Raw genomic sequence first — 22,997 nt, 5'->3', positions numbered from 1 at the left:
GGGGAGGAAGTGTAGAAGACGGGTTTCTAGGATATACCCTTTGGTTGGAAGATGATGCATGGAGGGGATTGGAACCATGACAATGAAATGATATACGATGGAATGAATGTAAAACTAAAATTCTCTCATGTAAACTATCATATAATTCACAATAAAACATTTTTTTTTAATGATATGGAACACATAAACATCGATAATCTTTGGCATTAGTAAGCTGAAATGGACTTCAGATATATTATCAGACGGGGCCGGTCCCTGGAGAAGTGCATCATGATTGGTAAAGTGAAGGGTCAGTGAAAAGTGGGAGATCCTCAACAAGATGGACTGGCACAGTGGCAGCAGCAACGGGTTCAAATTTAACAAAGATTGTGAGGATGGTGCAGAATCTGGCAATGTTTCGTTCGGTTGCGCATAGGGTGACTAAGAATCAGTACCGACTTGAGAGCATCAAACCATAACAAATTGGTAATATGCACTATACACAATGTTGCAGTGACAAATATTGGATTTATAAAGATACTGATAAAAGGCAATTAATAATGACAGCTTTAAATAAAAAAAAAACGTTCATGGATTAATTCGCTCATTATCTTTTAATGGATTAAAATGCTCATTATCTTTTCATTCCATTTTTCATGAAGTTTTTGAAGTTCTGCTCTTGAGAACCGTGAGACTAAGGTGTCTTCATGAAAGAAGAGTCAACAGAACTTGGTGGCCACCAAAATATGGGAGAAAGATGAGTTAGGGAGCGTTCTGAGGATCCCAGTCTAAGGCCAATATGACTAGCAGCAACATTTGGTTTGAAATAGAGACTAACAGGTCCTACTCTGAATGCACAAACCTGAGAAGATGTGCTAACAGCCAGGGTAGACTTCAGAAGACATTGCTAGAGCTCAAAAGTGACATAAGCTAAAGGGTAATCAATTCAGGAAGAGAATGAAGAGTTCATTGAGGGAAAGCATGGGTTAAAGTAAGACGAGCGAAGGGTCCAAGACCATATCTCAGAACCACCAGAGTTAACTGCCTAGGAGAAGAAAGGGCAGTGAACAGCAACAGATGCATACACCAGAGGAAGGCATAAAGCAGGCTCATACTACTACAGGTCCAAGAAATCAGGGAATAAGAACTGTGGGAACTAGGTTAGACAGAGATGCTCGAGAACATAACAGCACCCCAGGTCTGGTGCTTTCTGTACAGACGTCAAGCAGATTCCATAAATCAAAACCACCCTCAGGAGAAAAGCCTGTCACTAGAGGGGCCAGGAACAAAAGAGAGAGTGCGAAGTGCTGAAAGACAAATATTCCAAAGGAAACATAGGAATGTCACCAGAATGAACATTCATTCAGCTTGTGGATAAACCACTAACCGCTAAAATGCTCTGCCCAGGGGAAGGTAGCAGCTATCAAATGAAGTAACTTGGAACAACACAAGCCTAGGATGGAAAATCCTGATACAGGCCCCAGTTTACATGGTGGGGCATTTTTAAGTATTAGGTGGGGCCCTGGTTGTGAGGGCTGCTGTTCACTGTGGTATTGCTTAGTCACAGGGGAAGATTTCCACTAGAGAATGCCAACAAGAATTATTATTCTAGACACAGTTGGGGTGCAGTAAAGGGCTTATTTCCAGAAAGCCTAACCAGCTTGAGGTAGAATTTATAGCTCCCTAAGGAGGATGCATCTAAAGAAATAAAAACGGACTGTGGGTGTGAAGACCGGCACTGCTTCTCCTGGAGACACGGAGGTTAGTTAGCAGAATGGTTGGCAGGAGCCAGGAACGTTGGTAATCGCTGGTGATGTGACTGCAATACCTGTGCAAACTGAGAACAGTTTTGGGGCCACTACAGAAAAGAGGCGCTTGCATAACGGAAAGAAGCTGGGCTTTATCTTAATTAAATGTTTTTAAGCTCAAATTACCAAGGAAAATAAATTCTAAAGCACAAGGAAAAAAAAACTCCACTTAGTAAGGTTCTTGTTTTTCTTAATCAGAAACTAGAGGTTCAAAAACCAAAATCCTTCGAAAATTCAACACTGCAAACCTGAATCAGAACCTCTCGGGCATGTGGGTTCAGGATGTTAGAGACCACAATTAGCAGCCACCAAACCTCAAACTAGGGCTCCAAAGGAATAGAGGCTATAGAGCAGAGCATCTGAAGGCAAAGGCTGGAACATTCCCCTGTATTCCGTCACCATTATACAGCTGTTCATCACTGAACATACACATAAAGGGTCTAAATCCAATAAAACTCCCTAGTTGTTGCTGTTAAATGCTGTCCAGTTGGTTCCGACTCATAGCAACCCTGTATAGGATTTCAGGAGTAGAAAGCCTCATCTTTCTCCCATGGAGCAGCTGGCGGACTTGAACTGCCAATCTTGTGGTTCCCAGTTGAGTGCTTATCCTCTGTAGCCACCATGCTTCCAAAACTCTCTCTAGGTAGTGAAAACATGTGAGACTCAAGACTCCACAAATACTTACCTGGAGTCCTGGTGTGACACAGTGAGATAAAGCACTGGACCACAAGGTTGGTTTGCGCCACAAGGTCGGTGGTTCAGACTCACAAGACGGAGCCAGGCTCTTTGCTGGATACTAGAGCTATAATGAGCAAGACAAGATTGCCTGTCCTTGTGGGTCCATGAACTGCTCTGGGGTATTTTCTTAGCTAATTGCTGTTGTTGTTAAGTGCTGTGAAGTTGGTTCTGACTCACAGCAAATCTGTATAAGGTATGGCTGTAGGGCCACACCAGGACTCCTTTCTTAGCTAATATGCACATCCAAACCCTAATACCATCAAGCCCATTCCAACTCTCATAGTGACACTATAGGACAGAGCAGAACTGCCCCACAGGGTTTCCAAGGATGTAATCTTTCCGGAAGCAGATTGCCACATCTTTCTCTAGCGGCGCAGCTGGTAGATTCAAATTCTTGACTTTTCCAGTAAGTAGCCTAGCACTTAACAGCTGCACAACCACCAGGGCTCCTCAACATGCACACAGTAGACGCTAAACCACAGAATGAGACTTTGCCACCTAATCAAAGAATCTGTTCACTGTCAGTCTCGTTTGAGCAAAACTTTTCCAACAGAGCTAATCGCTCTATCTGCTTCTTTAGATCCATAGTATAGGAGACAAATGTTAAATCAGTCACCACACAAATTATAAACCAATTCCAAGGGTGCTAATTACTACAAAGGGAAGGACAGACTGTTATGGGCCTGTGTAACAACAGGAAGAATCAATCCAGTCATGGGGACAGGGAGCAGGGATGGTCTCCCTTGAGAAAATGATCCTGAGGCTGGGAACTGAAGAGTAAGTTAGGTGAAGAGGGAGCAAGAAAGAACACTCTAGTATCATCACAACAGGAGTGCTATCGAATTCGCTGAAGAATCAATCGTGTTCTAGTGGGAGGTCAGATAGGCATTTTAACATGCTGTAAATGGAAGCTGCCCTGGTGAAGCAGTGAGTTACTCGTTCAGCTACTAACCACACAATCAACAGTTTGACTCCACCAGCCACTCCACAGGAGACAAATGGGACTCTCTGCTCCTGTAAAGATTTACAGCCTAGTATCTGTGTGGCACTGTGGGTTAATGCACCAGACTGCAAAGTCATTTGATTCACAAGGTCAGCGGTTCAAGCTCACCAGTCGCTCCTTGGAAACCCTACACAGGGTCGCTATGGGTCGGAATCGACTCGACGGCACTAAACAACAACAATATCCCATACGGGAGTCTTGGTATGGCGCTTTGGGTTAACATGCTGGCCTGCAAAGTTAGTTTGAACTGCAAGGTCAGTGGTTCAAGTTCACCAGCTGTTCCTCAGAAACCCTATATAGGGTCATTATGTGTCAGAACTGACTCAATGGCACTTAACAACAGTATACCCTATACAAGGAGTTCAGTAGCATACTGGTTACAAGTTGGGCTGCTAATCTGAAGGTCAGTAGTTCAAAATTACCAGCGGCCTCAGGAGAAAGATAAGACTTTTTGCTTTTGTAAACATTTACAGCCTCAGAAACTCTATACAGGATTACTATAAGTCGGAACCAACTCCATTGTACACAACCACCACCAACCACATCCTATACGGGAAAGTCTCAGTGTGGCGCTGTAGGATAATGCACTAGACCACAAGGTTGATTTGAACTGCAAGGTCAGTGGTTCAAACTCAGCATCTCCTCCTCAGAAACCCTATACAGGGTGGCCATGATTCGAATGAGAATGAAAATACAACATACCAAAACCTTTGGGACACAGCAAAAGCAGAGCTCAGAAGGTAAATCATAGCAATAAATGCACACATCCAAAAAGGAGAACCAAAATCATCACCTTAACCCAACATCTATAATAGCAATTATAAAAAGAACAGCAAAGTAAGCCTACAGCCACCAGGAGAAATCATAAAGGTTATAGCAAAAACAAATTAAATAGAAAAACAATAGAAAGAATCAAAAGACAAGAAGTTAAGTTATTGGAAAGGATCAATACAATTGACAAACCATTGGCAAATCTGGCAAAAGAAAAGGAGAAGATGTAAATAACACAAATAAGAAATAACATGGTGACATCACAACAGAACCAGCAGAAATGAAAAGAATAACACAATACTACAAAGAATTGTACTCTAGCAAAATTTGAAAATCTAAAAGAAATGGACAAATTTCTAGAAACACACAACTTACCTAACTAACACAGACTGAAGTAGAAAACTTGAACAGACCTATAACAAAAGAAGAAATTGATCAAATCATTAAAAGACTTCCAACTAAAAAAAGTCCAGGCCCAGGTGACTTTATGTTGAATTCTACCAAACATTCAGAGAGGAGCTGACAGCAATTCTACTCAAAATATTCCAAATACAGAAAAGGAAGGAAGACTCCAGAATTCAATTTATGAAGTAAGCATAGCTCTGATACAAAAACAAGGAAAGACATCACTAAAAAAAGAAAAATTATAGACCAACATCCCTCATGAACACAGATGCTAAAGTTCTCAACAAAATCTTAGCCAACAGAATCCAACAATTATCAAAAAAAAGTATGTATCATGACCAAGTGGTATTCATACCAGGTTTGCAGGGATAGGTCAATATTTTAAAATAATCAACACAATCTACTACATAAATAAAACAAAGAGGGAAAAAACCATTTGCTTATATCAACTGAGGCAGAAAAGGCATTTGATAAATGTAATACCCATTCCTGATAAAAAATAATCAACAAAATAGGAAGAGAAGGGAAACTCCTCAACATAATTAAAGGCATATATACAAAACCAGAGTCCTGGTGTGAGGCTGTACGATAAGCACCAGACTGTTAACCACAAGGTTGGAAGTTCAAACCCACCAGCCGCTCCTTGGAACCCCTATACAGGGTCACTATGGGTCGGAACCGCTCTGACGGCACTTAACAACAACAACATCCAAAACCAACAGCTAATGTCACACTGAATGGAGAGAAACTAAAAGTATTCCCCTTGCCAACAGGAACCAAACAAGAATGCCCTTTATCACTACTCTTATTCAACATTGTGCTAGAAGTCTTAGCCAGAACTGTAATGCAAGAAAGCGATAGAGGCATCCAACTTGGCAAAAAAAAGAAAATTAAAACTCTATTTGCAGATGATATCATTGTACACACAGAAGAGCAGGTGGGAAGTTAGCTTAGATAAGATGGTAAGATGAAGGCAGTGGACTACACAGGGAGGAGTGTACGAGTTAAAATGAATAGAAGTCAATACTGTTAACTGATGGCACATGGCAGGAATAACAATCATTCTAATGACACCATGTGTATGATTTGTTGAATGTGGGACTGATAGATCTGTTCTGTAAACCTTCAACCCAATTCACAACAAAAAGTTTTAAAATAATAATATTTAGAGAGAAAGAAAAAAAAAAAAAGCCACTTATTGGAGGGCCTCTGTCAAACAGTGAATCCCAGCAGACCCTCATTTTTACATTCCTTGACTTTCTTTTTCTCCATAGCAATTACACCATCTCATGTATTGAATATTTACTTACCTGTTTCTTTGTTTATTCTCTGTCTGTAAGTCCCATGGAGTCCTAGTGTGATGCTATAAGATAAGCACTGGGCTGCTAGCTACAAGGTTGGAAGTTCAAACTCACCAGTCACTCCTCAGAAACTCTATACAGGGTTGTTATGAGTTGGAACTGACAAGACGGCACTGAACAATAACAACATAAGCCCCATAAAGACGAAGACTTCCACTTGTTCACCCCCAGAAGATAAAACAGAGCCTAAACTATAGTCCATGCTCAATAAATATCTGCTGGGTGAATGCAGGAATGAATTACTACCATTAGCAGCATCCAATGGTTGTGATAGATATTACTGGAATGTCTACCCAACTCACTCTGAGACTAGGGTGGCTGGAGCCTTGGAGACATGGTTGTGGTATGTGACCTCTGGAACCACTTTTTGGACCCAGGATAGGTTGCATCTGAGCCAATGAGATTCTAGCTCTGAGAATTTGGTACAAAGACTGGAAGTTGCTAGCTTTAATTCCTGAAAGGGGCTAGGAGTAGAGTTTGTAAGTCAAGGAGCAGAAAAATCACTCTGGAACAAAATAAAGAATGAAGCAGGTGAGTGAAAAGGATAGAGTGACTAGATCCAGAAAGGATGACAAGATCAGGGAGAAGGTTAAAGGAAAGAGGTAAGGAACGACAGACTTCCAAAAGTATGATCTCCACCCTCAACTTGGGTCCTGCAGTAGCAAATTTAGATGCAGTCAGATGCAGTATCCAACTAAGCCCACAGTGACCCTTGGCAGCTCGGGTATATAGGATCCCAAAGCAAGGAACAGGCATAAAAGGGACAAATATCCTTTAGACACAGCCAAATTGTAGGCACCTAACCATTATATATATGCAAGGGTTGATTCGGTTTCAGGAAACATGGAGAGCACAATTCGCCTGTCTTTTCATCTAGTCAGCGTCAGTTTCATTTGAGAGACCTTTACTTCCAAACAAATCTGGAAATTAGATCCGCCTCTCTACTTTCATGAGCAGAGGTATATAGGAAACATCAGCTGTTAGATTAGATATGGGCAATCTCTAGGAAAAACCAAAGACTTAGGTTTGCAACCTAGAAAAATAACATCAACTTGCACATATTTCAGAAGTAAAGGAACAAAGAATCAAAGAGCTTCACAAGAGATTTCGTTTTTTAAGATGTGTTAAAAGCAAAAGGGAGTCCTGGTGTGGCACTGTAGGATCAGTACTGGACTGATCGGAGGTTCAAATCCACCAGCCACACCTTGAAAACCCTATACAGGGTCGCTATGAGCCATAACCAACACGACAGCACTTAACTACAACAACAAAAGCAAAAGTAATTTATAAATGTCTTATCATTGTCTTCTTATAAAATGACACATCCGCTTTTACAGAAAACCCGGAGTCAGACAGAGACAAAAAATAGCTCTCAGAATTAAAGTCTCAAAGGCATTGCAATTCAGAACTCTAGCCCATCTTAAAGACCATCAGAACATCACAGTTCCATTATACTATAAGAAGAACTAATCCCAAATGCATCACTTTCTGAAAACAACTGAGGAACAATTACTAAAATAATACCGCCTTGCTTTTGTGGCTCAAACTTCAGTTCCAGAGGATTAGATTATAATGAGTATGCCTCCATGCATCTCATTTTTCCTATAATGGTTTATTCCATTTTCAGCCTTATTCCCCTGGCTCCAACCTTAAAGTATACTTTTTAGCACTGAGTGAATTTGAGACAGGCACATAAGAGTTCTAGAAAGCAGGTAATCACCAATTTAGAAGGAGCTTCGGTTGACATAAAAATTACCGCCCTGATTTAGTGCAAGACAATTTTACTATCCCAGTCTGACCTCTAAGAAGCACGTGTAGAGTAAAAATGTGATCTTGGTTTTTTCCATTTCCCCCTGATGTCAACTCAGTTTTATCCCTTTTGAATGTAAATATTGTATAAGAGAAACTTGAATATGAGCTGCCATAGAGCAAAACTATCAGGTCAGCATTAGGTATCACCTTCTCTTTACGACCAGAAGAGTCAGGTCAGGAATTCTTGCCAAATTCACATCTTGACTCCATCAATGGTATCATGGGTGCCACAAACTCTGGGAGGTCTGAATTCATTCTCTAAGCACAGTCCCAAGTGTTACACAATCCACTGATGCAACAGAACTCTACCTCAGGCCTGTAATTTTTTAAGTCTATAGAGTCACTTGAAAGGAGCTCTGGTAGCGTAGTGGTTACGAGTAGGGCTGTTACCTTCAAGGTCAGCAGTTCGCAACTACCAGCTGTTCTGCAAGAGAAAGAAGAAGCTTTCTGCTCCAGCTATTCTGCAGGAGAAAGAAGAAGCTTTCTGCTCCTTTAAGATTTACAGCCTCGAAAACCCTATGCAGAGTCGCTATGAGTCGGAACAGACTCCACATCACACAACCACCACCACCACCATAGAGTTACTTTAAAAGACAGTCATTTATGCAAATGATCACCCAACCACTATTTTAAAAGCAAGTAATACTGAGTCCTGCTGTGGCTCTATAGGATAAGCACTGGACAACAAGGGGTGGTGTGAACCACAGGGTTGGCAGTTCAAACTCACTAGCCATTCCTCAGAAACCCTATACAAGGTTGCTATGAGTTAGACCAACTCAACAGCACCTAACAGCAACAACATACTATTAAGTGGGTCTAGATTACAAAATAATTTACTATGTCTTATATTTGACCAAAGAGATTCAACAACTCCCAATTTTAACTAAAAAGTATTTTGTAGACTTTATGCTAACCAAAATTATGCATGATACAAGGAGGCAACAAAAAGTTCATGGAAAAATTCCATTATCTTTTCATTCCATTTGTCAGTGAACTTTTGGAAGCCCCTTTGCATGGGGCTGTGGGTTACTGTGCTAGAAGTCGGTTTGAACTTCAAGGTCGGCAGTTCAAGTTCACCAGCCACTCCTCCAAAACCCTACACAGGGTCACTATGGGTCAGATTAGACTCTGTGGCACTCAACAAAAGCAAAAAGATTAAAAAAAAAAAAATCTGTTTTTTAAACAAGGAAGATTCAAATGTTAATATTAACAAGAGTCAATCAGCAAAATTACAAAAAGACTATTCACTGCAATCCTCTTTTTAGTACATTTAAAAACTACCCATATGTCCATCAATACATTGAATAACTGTGGAAAGGAACAAAGCAAATAAGTAAATGCATTTGATGGCTTTAAGAAGTAGGACTTTTTTGGCATGTTATAAAGAAGATAAAGAGGTAATACTGATGAAGTTCGTAAAACCTCTGAAGTTCTAAATTTGAATTGGAAATATCTGTTTGTCTCATAATATATTTTATTTCAAGAGAAAAAGAAATGTGCCCTTTCTAGATTTCAAACCTGAGAAGATCTTAAAACAACCAAACTAGTAGCACTGAGCACCTCTGGTGTCTAGTGTATAGTCTCTAAATACCCTGTCACAATAGAAACTGAGAGGAGAGGAAAGAGAGAGAGAAATACTAACGATTTGAAGAAATGGCTGATTCTAGTTCTGACATGGGAAACATAAAACCTTATGACAATTTATCACACTAGAAAGTGAGGAAACTAACAAAGACTGCCAGAGTTGCATAAGAAGGATGAGAAGCCAACTTACAAAGGTTTCCACTAGCCAAAAATGGGGCAACTTGAGCAACAAAAACAATTTTTATATAACTTCAAATGTGTTAAAAATCCATCCATACACACACACACAAATATTCCACAAAACTGGAGAATGGTACTTTTGAAAACTGCCTAGTAAAAAGAAATCGATCATTTATCTTGACTTGGTGATAGACATCTTCTCTTTATAGAAATATGCAAACTCTGCTAGTAAATAATTAAGAGGGAATGATAGAAATGAGAGTATCTTTGCTTTAAAGCTACTCCCAGCATAGTGCTATAGGATAAGCACTGGACTGCTAACTACAAGGATGGGGTTCAAACCCATCAGTGTCTCCCTGGAAACCCTAGACAGAGTTACTATGAGTCAACAATGACTAAATGGATCTAGGCCATACTTATCATTGGTTACTAACAAAACAGAGAAACAACAGGACACATATGCACTTCCTGACACCACCACAAATGCAGTCTTGCAAGAAAAAAAGAAACCTCTATCTGATAAAGCTTCTAGATGTAGTAACTTACAAGAAATACAAGGGACAAAGAACGTGCTAAATGCCACCACAAAGATGTAATCAGCAAAACCCAAACCAGTAGTAAGTAGGTCTTAAGACAAAAGATCTATTTTCTCAACAACAAAAGCAAAAGAAAGCTAAAAAGATTAAAAGGGATTTAACATCTTTAAATGACAAGAGCTACTTACACATAATTAACCAACCACAATACATGGAGCTTATTTCAATGATGATTCAAAACACAATTTTTTAAAAACTTTAAGACAACTGGTGTCATCTAAAAAATGAATGGATGGTTGGTTCATTTTTATCTTTTCTAGATGTGGGAATAGTATTTTCATCCTTTTTGAAAGGATTTTAAAATCTTACAGGTTTTTATAGAAATACATATGGGATAACTGATGAAACTGACAATGGTACATGGGAGGTTCTTACACAAATTTGATTTCCTGTATTTACATTTTGAAATTTCATGAAAAAGAGTAGCACTTCCCAATTCAAACTAGAAATACATAACTATTTTTATGCAAATAAAGTGCATGTTATATATTTTTTTGCCAATCACTCAACCCCCCTCCATCTCGCTAATTTTCTAAGTGCTCTATGCTGGTTGTTATATGGGTGGGTGCATTATTTCCATGGATGCATTATTTGCAAAAAAAAATACAGTACATACGTACATGTGTGCATGTGTATTGGAAATATGGAACAGTCACTGCGTGGTAATATTAAGGAATTATTGTTAATACTTTAAGTAAGATATTCAGTTAGAACCTTTTCTGTTTTTTAAAAGATTCCTATCATTTAGATAGTCCTAGTATAGTGCTGTAGGATACGCACTGAACTGCTAAGTGCAAGGTTGGCAGTTCCAAACCACTAGCTGCTCCTCAGAAACCCTATGAGTTGGAACCAACTCAAGAGCACTTAAGAACAACATTTTAAAGAGATAATGACATGCTTTCAAATAAAACTATATCTGGGATCTGTCTCAAGGTAAGCAGGGCTGGGCAAGGAAGCAGTGCAGTTAAAAAGTACTGGCCAACTAGCAACAACTGTTCGTGTTCACTGATTATACTATTATACTATTCTCACTGTTTCTCTATACATAGGTGAAATTTCCTGTAATAAAAGTTCTCCAAAATACTTCCTGCCAACTTTGAAGTGGTGGTAATGGTAGTTGTGTGCTACCAAGTCGGTTCCAACTCACAGAGATCCTGAATAGGGTTTCTGAGGCTATAAATCTTTACAAGAGCAGAAAGCATCACCCTTCTCCCGCAAAATGGCTGGTAGATTCAAACAATGGACCTTGCAGTTAGCAGCCCAACACGCAACCCAGTACTCCACTAGAGCTCCTTTTGTAAAACCTCTGTACCATCCCATCTTACCTTACGAGGCTTTATAAAGACTATATGAAATGAAGGCAATGGATAGAGGGACCACTGAAACACTGCCTGGTCTTATCTAGGCAGCCAAGTAGAACAAGAGGAGCAGTGAGATACCATCAGCTTCTCATCACTGGTTTCCCTCTCTCAACACAGAAATTCTGTCCAGACTGTTCTCCATGCTGAGCATGCAGCTTAAGAAATAATGTTTGAATGAAAGAGTAAGCCTGAGTTCAAGTCCTATTGAGTAATGCTGAGCAGGGACTGTGAGTGTTCTATCTACACCCATCTCTAGATCCGAAATTCAATCAATACCTGTTGTACAGAGGTTGGACAATTTACTTCACACCTCACTGAACCTAAGGCTTCTCATCTATTAAAAGAAGATAATACCTACCTCGCCAATTTATACTGGCATAATGTTACTGAAAGGACTTCACTTGTCCACTCGTTCATTCATTCTGCAACTTTTCATAAATTCTCAAGTCCTGGTGTGGTGCTGTAGCATAAGCACTGGACTGCTAATCTCAATGTCAATGATTCAAACCCACCAAGTGGCTGTTGAGCCTGAACCGCTGACCTTGCAGTTTAAACCGACCTGACAGTCCAGAGCATAAACCCCCAGCGTCACACCAGGACCCATTTTAAATGTAAATGTTCATTCAACAGACATAGTTAAATGTAAACATTCATTCAACAGACATTTATAGAGTTTCTACTATGTCCTAGGCACTGTGCCTATGTACTAAGGAAGACTCAAAAATAAATATGCCACAATCCTGGTTTTTGAGGACATTTTCTATCAAATGAGAAGGAATGAGAGATAAAGATAACAATATGAGGTGGCCTCAAAAAGTCTGCAGGAAAATGCAACTGTCTTTTAATTTCATGTTTCCGGGAGCTTTTTAAAGCAACTTCGGATCAAACGGTAAGTAGCATACTAGGAATTAAACAGAAAGAGCACATTCGCATCTGTGGCATTCTCCTACCCAAGTTGGTTTCAGGAAACAAATCCATTCACATAACTTCTCAAGATTATAAATCTGAACCTACAAATCAAAGCTACCATGAGGAGTTTCTCTTTGACTTGTTCATGCTATTGAGGTTATATATAGATTTTTTTTCTAAAGACCCCAGCAAATGCTGGGCATCTTCCACAGGAATTAGATGCTTTTGTTTTCCTGGGCGTTTTGCTAGCAGTCCAAACCAAAAGAGCCAAATGGAGCTACTGGCTAATCCATTTAATAGCAGCTGCTAACTCCCTTCTCCCAGAACACAAGCCCCTTCTATTTAAAAGATGCCCCTCCAGCAACTTGCTCGTCTCTCAATGATTGAACTACAAAAGAACTCAGAATTCAAATCTTTTAGTCCAATTTTAACAGCTCTAGCATTAAAAATAGGATCTATTAATTCTAAAAAAAAAAAAAAACAAAACAAGTTTTCATCACACTTACCTCAAATTCTTCCCAAAAGCCTTGCTTGACTTTATCTGTGGTCTCCGCTAATTTGCTTAGTTCGCGAACCCGGCTTTCTATTTCAGCAGCATTGATACGTGTTGTGTTGAGGGGCTGATCAAGTTTAGCAGTTGGTGTGAAATGAAGCAAATATTAAAGGAAAAGGTATTAATGCCAAAAGACTTCTTTCTATGTTGGTAACCATCGAGGCAAGGACAGGGAAATCATAGGACACAGTAATTCCTATGAATTCCTAATATTTACAGTTTTCAAACAGTTTCACACCCCGCCCCACCCCCATTTGGTAAGGAAACGTATCTTTCTTCAATCTCCACACATACTTTTTTGATAGGCATCTACTCTGTTGATATAAATTCAAACTCATTTTTCTTTACAAATAGACCGCACAATTAGCTCAAGAAATGTTATCAGTATCCACTAAGTTCTGAAGAATAAATTTTGAAATAACAGTACTTGCACAATGAGTGTGGCACTGTTGGATAAGCACCAGACTGCTAACCACAAGGTCAGTGGTTCAAACCCACCATCTGCTTCTTGGAAACCCTATACAGGATAACTATGAGTCAGAATTAACTCCACTCCACGGCACTTAACAAGAACAATGAATAAGTGTGATCACCTCAAGATAACCAAAAGTGGATCTGCAATGAGAATTTGCTGCAAGAATCCTATAATCTCTTTCACAGATACTTACGAGGATGATATGACATCTGGAATCTGTTCCCAGGTAATACAGAGCAGGGCAGTGGGCAGAAGCATAAACGAAATAAATATTTAATGACTGAAGCTGGGTGGTGGGTACATGGGGTTTCCTGATATGAAGCTGGGTCTACTTCGGCTGATTTGAAATATAATACATTAGGATTTAAGATCCTCAGTGGGAAGGATTGATACAGTGGCTACAACAATGGGCTCAAGTCTAACCATGGTAAGAATGGCACAGGCCTGGTAAGTGGTTCATTCTGTTGTCACAGTGTCGTAGGGTCACTATGAGTTGGAACCTGACAGCAACAACATAAGGAGACAGACTTTAGCTTTCCAATCTGCTCACCTGCTTGAGCTGCAGCACGGTACCCAATGTTTCTACCATCGGATTCTTCTTGTAATGCTCCACAAGATCTGTCAAAGAGTCAAACCGCTCTCCTCCACCAACATCATATTTCAGTTCCTTTCAAGATACAACAATGATGCTTTGTTACCTCTAGGTCAAATTATTGTTTTTCCCAACTGAAGTACAAGGGACTAACTCTTGCCCCAGGAATGTAAAAATCAAACAACTGTACGACCACAAAGCAAAGGAACCAACAAGGATGATGAAAATGGAGACACTATTCAATGTGAAAGAACATATCACTGTTCTCTGTGATGTATGTTGAAAAATTCTAAAAAAGAATCCAATGCTTACTAGTCCACAAAAGAGTTTAGCCCTCCTGAGTTAACCAAATAGTTAAAGAAATAAAAAGCAGTAGTATTCTTTACTATATTTGCACTAAATGATTTCACATAAGGCTACTGAATAGAAGGAAAATAACTACTTTCCTCTGAAATACAATGGACTCTAAGGTGGTGAGGGAGCACCGAAGGCCAACAGACACATCTTTAATTTCATCTTGTAATAAAAATTTAAAAGGGAATTGTAAACAGAGACAAGGAAAATTTTCCTGACAAGATCGGAATAGCCTACTTAAACACAAGAGCAGAAAAATAAGAAAATACAAAGCCCTGTGAAGATATTTGGGTGCTATCCTTATTTAAAAACAAAACTATGACAAGGAAGTACTTTCACAATGACAAAGTAAGGACTTTTGAAAATCCGCTCCTCCATAAAAGCAAACATTGTCAGAAATCTACTTGTTCAGGACCCTGGAAACTAACAAAAAATTGCAACAGATGAAAACTGACACGGCTACAACACAGATAAACCTTGAAAACATGCTAAGTATAAAAAATGAGATTTCATGTATATAAAATATCCAGAACAGATAAATCCATAGAAGCAGAAAGCAGATTCATGGTTGCCAGAGGCTCGAGGAGGGGAAATGAAGAGTGATTGCTAACATAAATATGGTTTCCTTTGGAAATGATAAAAATGTTCTGGATTTAGATCATGTTGATAGTTGCAAAACTTTGAGAACATACTAAAAACCACTGAATGAACTGTATACACTTCAAGAAGAGGAACTGTCTAGCATGTAGATTATATATCGCAATGAAACTATCGTTTAAAAATATTTAAGTAAAAAATAATGAAGCATTAAATGAATAGGGAGCTTCTACTGAGGAAACTACATGCAAACAAAGGAAGGACATCCTTGGTCCAGCCATCACACTGAAAAAAATATAGCATTCAACCCTAGACTGTGGCCACTCAGAGAAAGAGACTTGGAGGCTGACTTCAGCCACAATCAAACAGACACAGATTCAATTTTGCAGGGCAGGTGATGCCCTGAGACGTGACTTAATCTGACAGAGAAAGGCTAGAAATCAGTTAATTTACTGACGTTTGGAAACTATGAAACAATCATGATAAACATGCAACCTCGGACTGACTGAGCAAAGGAAAATCTGACTCTGGCAGGGTAGTATGCGTCTTCTCCCTGAGGCTTTACCTGACAGCGAATCATAACGTGGGTCACTTTAGACTTGCCGTCATTGCTCTCCCCTTTGTCATCACCAGTGCGGACGGAGAGAACAAAATCTCCAGGGTGGCTCTGGCTCTCACGCACAAGAAAGCTACCGTGTTTTCCTTTCTCCGTTAATAATTTCTCTGCTTCTTTCCCAGAGAGGTGTCCATGAAACCACCTAGAGTTTTAAAGATGAGAATCAATTGCTGCTCTGCCATCGAGTCCCAACGTTCGTTCACAGGACTACCATAGTGAGTCAGCACTCCTAAGCACAGACACATCCCTTCTTCAAGGCATTCAATGATTCATCTTAAGGCAAAATTTACATTCCAAAATGGGTGGGAAAAATGGCAGAGATGTTAAGAACAACAAAAACTTCTCCCATGAGTCCACCACCATTTGGAGACTAACATTCTCTATCGTTTTCATTTTCTTTTAAATCTCTCATCTTTTAAAAAAATTACAGTTGATCATTTTTCCAATCGCCCAACCCAAAAAGGACCAATGACACATTCCTCCTAGCCACTTAAAGAAGTTATGATAGAAAGTTCTGGTAGACTCAGAATCATTTTGAAAGTTTGCCTTTACTTTGGCCTTTGAACACTACATAAAAAAATACTTTGATTGTAAATTAATTCTGACATCCAAAATTATTTCTGATTTCTAGGCTATATGTCAAGAGCCTCCAAATTTGCTGTCAATGTCTTTGGGTTATATACTGACTGAGTTATCATCTCAAACTTTAATGCACATAGGGCTTGAAGTAGGAGTGTGTGCAAAAACTGTGGATTCTCAGGTCCAGAAATATCAATACAGTTAAGTCAGGGCTTCTGGTATAGTACCATAGGATCAGCACTGGACTGTGAGCCACAAGATCAGCAGTTCAAACCCACCAGCTGCTCCTTGGAAATCCTACACAGGGTCGCTATGAGTAGAAACTGACTTGGTGACAATTAACAACAAGAAGTCAGGATGGGGCCCAGAAATGTGCATTTTTAACCAGTACACCAGACTGTGGAACATACCCTAACAGAGTCGTATTAATAAGAGGGCTTTTGTTCCCTCAGGATTTTGTAAGAAAGCCAGGTATTATCATGGCAGATAATGCTAATGGTTCATAACTAAAGGAATACACTTCTAAGTTCTTTTTATCCACGCTCAGCTGAACAGAGTGAAATTTATAAATGAACTATGCAAAATTGGCTGGACAGCCTTCCATTTGAAGCTACAGAGGGTAGCCTGAGACACCCATTATCAGCATGTGATAGATTCGAAATAAATGTGTAAGGTGACAAAAACCTACCTGGAGACAGAAAATATACCAACCTAATTAAGAGACCCTGAATTTGTACTGAGCCTGAGAGGGGAATGAAAATGCAGAAAATCAATAAAATCAATACAAAGATATCAAGCTTTAGCCTTCTCCAGCTTAGTCCCTGGAGGACCCTAGGGGGAGCAGGAGGTAGGGTAGATCTCTGAAATAATGCGGTCCGCTCGAAGCAAGGTCATGTTCACACATTTGTGGACTGAGCACAAAAGAACTGACGGCAACTCCCGACTCGTGGAGTTCTCTGCTTTCCCACTCCTGAGCTTAAACTGACATCTGTTGGTGGAGATGCTGAATAACTGGTCAAGAGCTACCACAGAGAACAACTGTTATGATGGAGTCTTGCTATCCTGTTTTTTTCTAGCTCTCAAGAATTAGCAGCGGAACGTCAATCAATCTCAAAATTATTCCAGCACTAAGTAACAACAGGTATCGTCTGAGACCCTGGTAAAATGAGGGTACCAGTGACGGAAGCTTTTGCAAAAAGGAGTCCACTGAGATGAATTGATGCTACTGTCCTGACTTAGTGAAGCTTTCAAGACTGTATCTTGAGAAACAGATACAAACCAAACCCCATCCTTGATGCATGTGAGAAACACTTATAGCCCGGGGAAAGGCACAGAAGCCTAAAACTTAACTCAATGGCACTGACCTTTCTGAGGTAGGATCTGCACAGTTCAGAGGGTATTTGAGCTCAATTACATCTCCATTCTTCTCTTTCAATTGCCCATGATGCTCCATGTAATACTGGACCAACTCAGCCAAAGTGGCAAACTTCTCCCCTCCATACAGGTCATAGTAATCACCAGTGTTCTGAATCTTGATGTGGGTGACAGCTCCATTTCTTCTAAAAAAGGTCATTGGAAGAGGGGACAAAAAACAAAACCAACAAGTGAAGAGCTATTCTAATAAAGACGAAATCTCAGGTTCAGTACCTGATTTCAACTAAATGTAACGAAGTCAAGGAAAGAGCTTATAACTTTCCCATAATAAATGCAATGGGTGGAAATGACATACATTCAGCCATTTCAAAACAACGGCTCTGTATATTGATTGGGTGCTTTATCTTCTGCATCTCTCATTTTGGAAGAGTGTGCCCACAAATTGCATATATTAAATGATAATGATTTTTCCTGTTGTTAATTAATCAAGGAACCATATGATTACAGTTCAACATATACCTAACCTTATGATCCAGCAAATTCACTCCTAAGCATTTTGCCCAGAAGAAATGTATGGCCACCAAATGACATGCATATGAAAGTTCATTGCAGCATTAAAATAGCAAAAAAAGAGTTGAAAATTCAAATGCCCATCACTCAGAAGTGATAAACTGGCAAACGTATGCAATAAAATAGTGCATAGCATTAAAACATAATCAACCACAGCTACGTGGTGCTGCAGGATAATGCGCTGGACTACAAGGTCAGTTTGAAACTCAAGGTCAGCAGTTCAAACCCACCAGCCACTCCTCAGGAACCCTATACAGGGTCGCTATGGGTCAGAACCAACTCAATGGTACTTAACAACAACATTTGTAACTATGGAGTCCTGGTGTGGCACTGTAAGATAAGCACTGGACCACAGGGTCAATTTGAAATGCAAGGTCGGCAGTTCAAACTCACCAGCCACTCCTTGGAAACCATATACAGGGTCACTATCAGTTGGAACCGACTTAACAGCATGTTAACAACAAAAACTGTATCTGTATAGCACTGTAGGATAAGCACTAGGCTGCTAACAGGGAGGTTGGCAATTCAAACCCACCAGCCACTCTCAGAAACCCTATACAAGGTCCCTATAAGTCAGAACCAACTTGACGGTACTTAGTAACAACAGAGAGAGATGTTGTTGTTGTATATATGTGGCAATATGGAAGAAGATCAAAAACAATAGGCTGAGGGGAAAGAAGTTAGACACAAAAGAATATATATTGTAAGACTTCATTTATATAAAATTCTAAAATAAGCAAAACAAATTCACGGGGCGAGAAATGAAAAGAGTGTTGCTTCTTGGGAGAAGAGACTAGAACCTTCCAGAGTGATGGAAATGTTCTATATTTTGATTAGGGTTACAGAAATAAATTACATTTGTCAAGATTCATCTCACTGTATACTTAAAGTACTGTCCATAATTCTATCTTTTAAAATCATTTTAAGATACAAATAATTGACAGTTGCTAGCATAAAACAGCTAATACATTATCCCACTGAGTTCATATAATACTTGCCAAAAAAAATTTCAAACTTGACATTTTCATTTTCCTGGGGAGTGTTAGGATTTCCATTTGGTTTTCAGACCTACCAAACACATCTCAAGGGCACCCATTACTACCTTTGTAAGCCCCAAGGTATCTGGCAACCCCAAAACAGTAACCACTGACCTAGATCTGTTTTTAGTCTGACCCTATTGTTGTTAAGTGCCATCGAGTAGGTTCCGACTCATAGGGACCCTGTATAGGGGTTCCAAGGACCGGCTGGTGAGTTTGACTCTCCAACCTTGCGGTTCAAATTAACAATGCAGTCAAGTGCTTATCCTACAGCACCACACCAGGACTCCTTTTTTTTTTTTTCGACCCTAGAGCATTACTAATAAAACTTCTGAAAAAGTATACTTATATATATATAAATAAAAAAACTAAACAAAAAAATATGTATATGCTTTTCTCAAAGAATAAGGTAAATAGGACCAAAAGAAAAATTGTCCCATAATGTTACTGACAACATTTACTTCTCAATCTTACTGAAAGGAGACCTACTGGTACAGTAATTAAGCACTCAGATGCTAACCCAAAGGTCATTAGTGTGAACTCACCAGCTGCTCCACAGGAGAAAACATGTGGCAGCCTGCTTCGGTAAAGATTATTGTCTTGGAAACCCTATGGGGGCAGTTCTACTAAATCAGTTCAATAGCAATGGGTTATAATTCTTGGTGACCACCTATCCCAATGGAGAAAAAAGACACTCAGGGTCACTTTCTCCTCCCACTACATCTGACTCTTATTTTCAGACTTGGGCTTTCTAAGACTTTATTTAATGGCTTAATACAAAAACAGGTATTTCAGGTATTGTATGCATAAACATATAGCTTATTGTTGCTGTTAGGTGCCTATGAGTTGTAGTGACCTTATCCACAACAGAAACACTCTCTGGTCCTGTACCATCCTCACAATTGTTATGTTTGAACCCACTGCTGCTGCCACTGTGTCAATACGTCTCATTGGGGGCCTTACTCTTTTACACTGACCCTTCAATACATCAAAAACAGGACATTACATGAAAGAAACACAATGCAGAATGATATGCTTAATACGCACCATTTATGTAAATTTTAACAACACAGCCAAATACTATATTTATTATGTTAACTTAGTTAACGAACTAGAGAGCTATCTGGCAAAACAAACTCATGATAATCACCATTTTTGGTCAAAGAGGCGAATGGAACTGAGGGTAGTGGTTAAAAGGAAAATTTTGTTCTGTTTTGTAGAAAAGAAAACGTAATAAAGACAACATGGGTGATTGCTATATAATTTTTTTATCTGTACTTCTTTTCCGCTCAAAAAAAAAAAAGATTTTCCATGACTAACTAAAGATGATGAGGCAACATAATCATCAATTTTTTTTCAACATGAGCACAGAAGAAAGAGGTGAGTTTTCTCACAGGGAGGGAACCAGACCAATACATTTATCATTCATGCATTTATATACACACATCAAAAAGAACATACAACAAGTAAAACAGAGAGGCAGTGTTGTATAGTTGTTCAGAAGCATTGGTTCTAAGGCAGTTCAAAAAATAAGATATAGAAATGGCCTCTGAACTTATGAAGAAAGAGTCCACTTTAATCACAAGAGAAATAAAACTAAACTTCACCATATACCATTTCTCACCTATCAGACTGGTGAAAATGAAACGCTTGACATCCCCAATTGGAGAGGTGTGAAAACCAGGCACTCTTGTACACAACTTCTTGTGTCTAATAATGATTTCATGATGATACAGAGAAATGTCCTAATTCATAGTAGATACATTAAATACTGAGAAGCAAAAAGAATGTAATACCTACAATTTATTTTCAAAGATTGTGGGGGGGCAGAGTATATCTATACATGCAAACACACTTTTAAAGAGAAAAAGCAGTATGCCAATCTCATTGTTGGTGACATTGTTGCTAGGTGCCATAGAGTCAGTTCCAACGTTCCAACTCATAGTGACCCCTCTGCACAACAATACAAAACAGTGCCAGGTGCTGTACATCCTCACAATTGTTCCGTTTGAGCCCACTGTTGCTGCCATTGTGTCAATCCATCTCATTAGGGGTCTTCCTCTTTTTTATCAACCTTCCACTTTACCAAGCACAAGGTCCTTCTCCAGGGACTGGTCCCTCCTAATGTGCCCAAAGCACAAGATATGAAGTCTTGCCATTCATCCTTCAAAGGAGCATTCTGACTGTGCTTCTTCCAAGTCAGACTTGTTCATTCTTCTGGCAGTCCATGGTACTTTCAATATTGGTAGGTGAATGGAATATAGTTGTTCACTGTATTCACCTTCCATTTTTCTACAAGTCTGAAACTTTTCAAACTTAAAAAAAGAGGGGGGGAGAGGGGCGAGGGGGAGGACAGAAAGAAAGCCCACAGATTAGTCCTAGCTCTGGCACTTACAAACAATGAGAAGTAGACCAGGTAGCTTAATCTCTGTGCCTCAGCTTCCTCATCTATTAAATAAAGAAAAATGGTACTTAACTCAAAGGTCTGGGGCAATTAAATAAAATAATGTATAGATATGCCTATTGGTCTCTACCCATCCAGAGCAAAAGGATAAGAACACCACCAAAGACTCAAAGAACGTAGTCTTCATGAACACGGCCTCACCTGTCCTGAGACCGGAAGAACTAGATGTGCCACTACTGACTTTTCTGATCAGGGCCACAACAGATGGATTCAAATAGAACTCCAGAGAATTGTGGAACAGAACCTCAAATTCCTTTTAAAAAATATCTGCTTACTTTTAACTGATGGTATATGGAGGGGATTATAACCAATGTAATGAAACAAGTTATATGAATTGTTGAATGTGAAAATATATATATATATTGAAAGTAAAAAAAAAATATATCTGCTTAACTGGTTGAGACTGGAAAACTTCCCAAGACAGTTACCCTGAGATTCTCTTCAAACCCTGAACTAAAACTAACCTCTGAGCTCACTTTGTAGCTGAAAAACAAATTGGCTCAAAAACCAATGACTATCACCTGTTAAGTAGTGTGTTCCTGTAACAACATCACCCAGATGGTTAACAATTACTTTAAAACAAAGTCAAGAATGTAATGGGGCAAGGAAACTAGATGAATGGAAATGAAATAACCAGAATGGAAAGAATGAGAGCCCTCATGATTTATGAAGAATGGAACAAATGGCACTGAACAAGAAGCTAAAACTGCTCTGTAAACGTTCACATGCAAAAAAAATTTTAAACAATATTGTATGTAAAGCAGTTAGAAAAAAAAACTTGGTATTTGGCAGGTACTCAAAAACATTTAAGGAGCGCTGGTAACATAGTGGTTATGAGTAGGTTTGCTGACCTCAAAGTCAGCAGTTTGAAACTACCAGTCGTTCTGTTCTGCTAGAGAAAGATGAGGCTTTCTGTTCCCGTAAAGATTTGCAGCCTCGGAAACCCTATACAGGGTGACTATGAGTCAGAACCGACTCCATGGCACATAACCACCAGTAACAACAATGTTTGCTATCATCATTGTCACTGTCATGGTGATATTTACGTAATCTCTATCCAAATGCTTACAGCTCAAATGACACATAACAGTAGGCTAGAAATCTGTACTGAGATAAGCCCAAGAAACTTCCAAAGACTCCACCTGTTCCTTGTAACCAAAGAGAAGTAAAAGCTAAGGACAAGCTCCTCATGAAATTGATTTACGCTGAAAAGGGAATTCCCAAATCTCTGAGAGATTCTAAATAAATTCGCAAGAACAAACTTTACCTACTTCTCTAT

General features: G+C 39.3%; 1 protein-coding gene across 1 annotated transcript in view; it reads right to left on the bottom strand.

The window, feature by feature from the left end:
• The window catches only part of PTPN11 (protein tyrosine phosphatase, non-receptor type 11), a 93,331-nt gene that overhangs the window by 38,375 nt on the left and 31,959 nt on the right, over window positions 1-22,997 (bottom strand). Inside the window, exons 3-6 of the mRNA XM_006870464.1 lie at window positions 17,638-17,832; window positions 15,644-15,836; window positions 14,086-14,202; window positions 13,014-13,127 (exon numbers count right to left, since the gene is read on the bottom strand). Of these exons, the coding sequence (XP_006870526.1) occupies window positions 13,014-13,127; window positions 14,086-14,202; window positions 15,644-15,836; window positions 17,638-17,832 (619 nt within the window). The remainder of the gene's footprint in view (window positions 1-13,013; window positions 13,128-14,085; window positions 14,203-15,643; window positions 15,837-17,637; window positions 17,833-22,997) is intronic.

The sequence above is a fragment of the Chrysochloris asiatica genome, unplaced genomic scaffold (genome assembly GCF_000296735.1).
Source record: "Chrysochloris asiatica unplaced genomic scaffold, ChrAsi1.0 scaffold00142, whole genome shotgun sequence".
NCBI lineage: Eukaryota > Metazoa > Chordata > Mammalia > Afrosoricida > Chrysochloridae > Chrysochloris > Chrysochloris asiatica.
The sequence above is the reverse complement of the archived record's forward strand: the minus strand, read 5'-3'. Positions and strand labels throughout refer to the sequence as shown.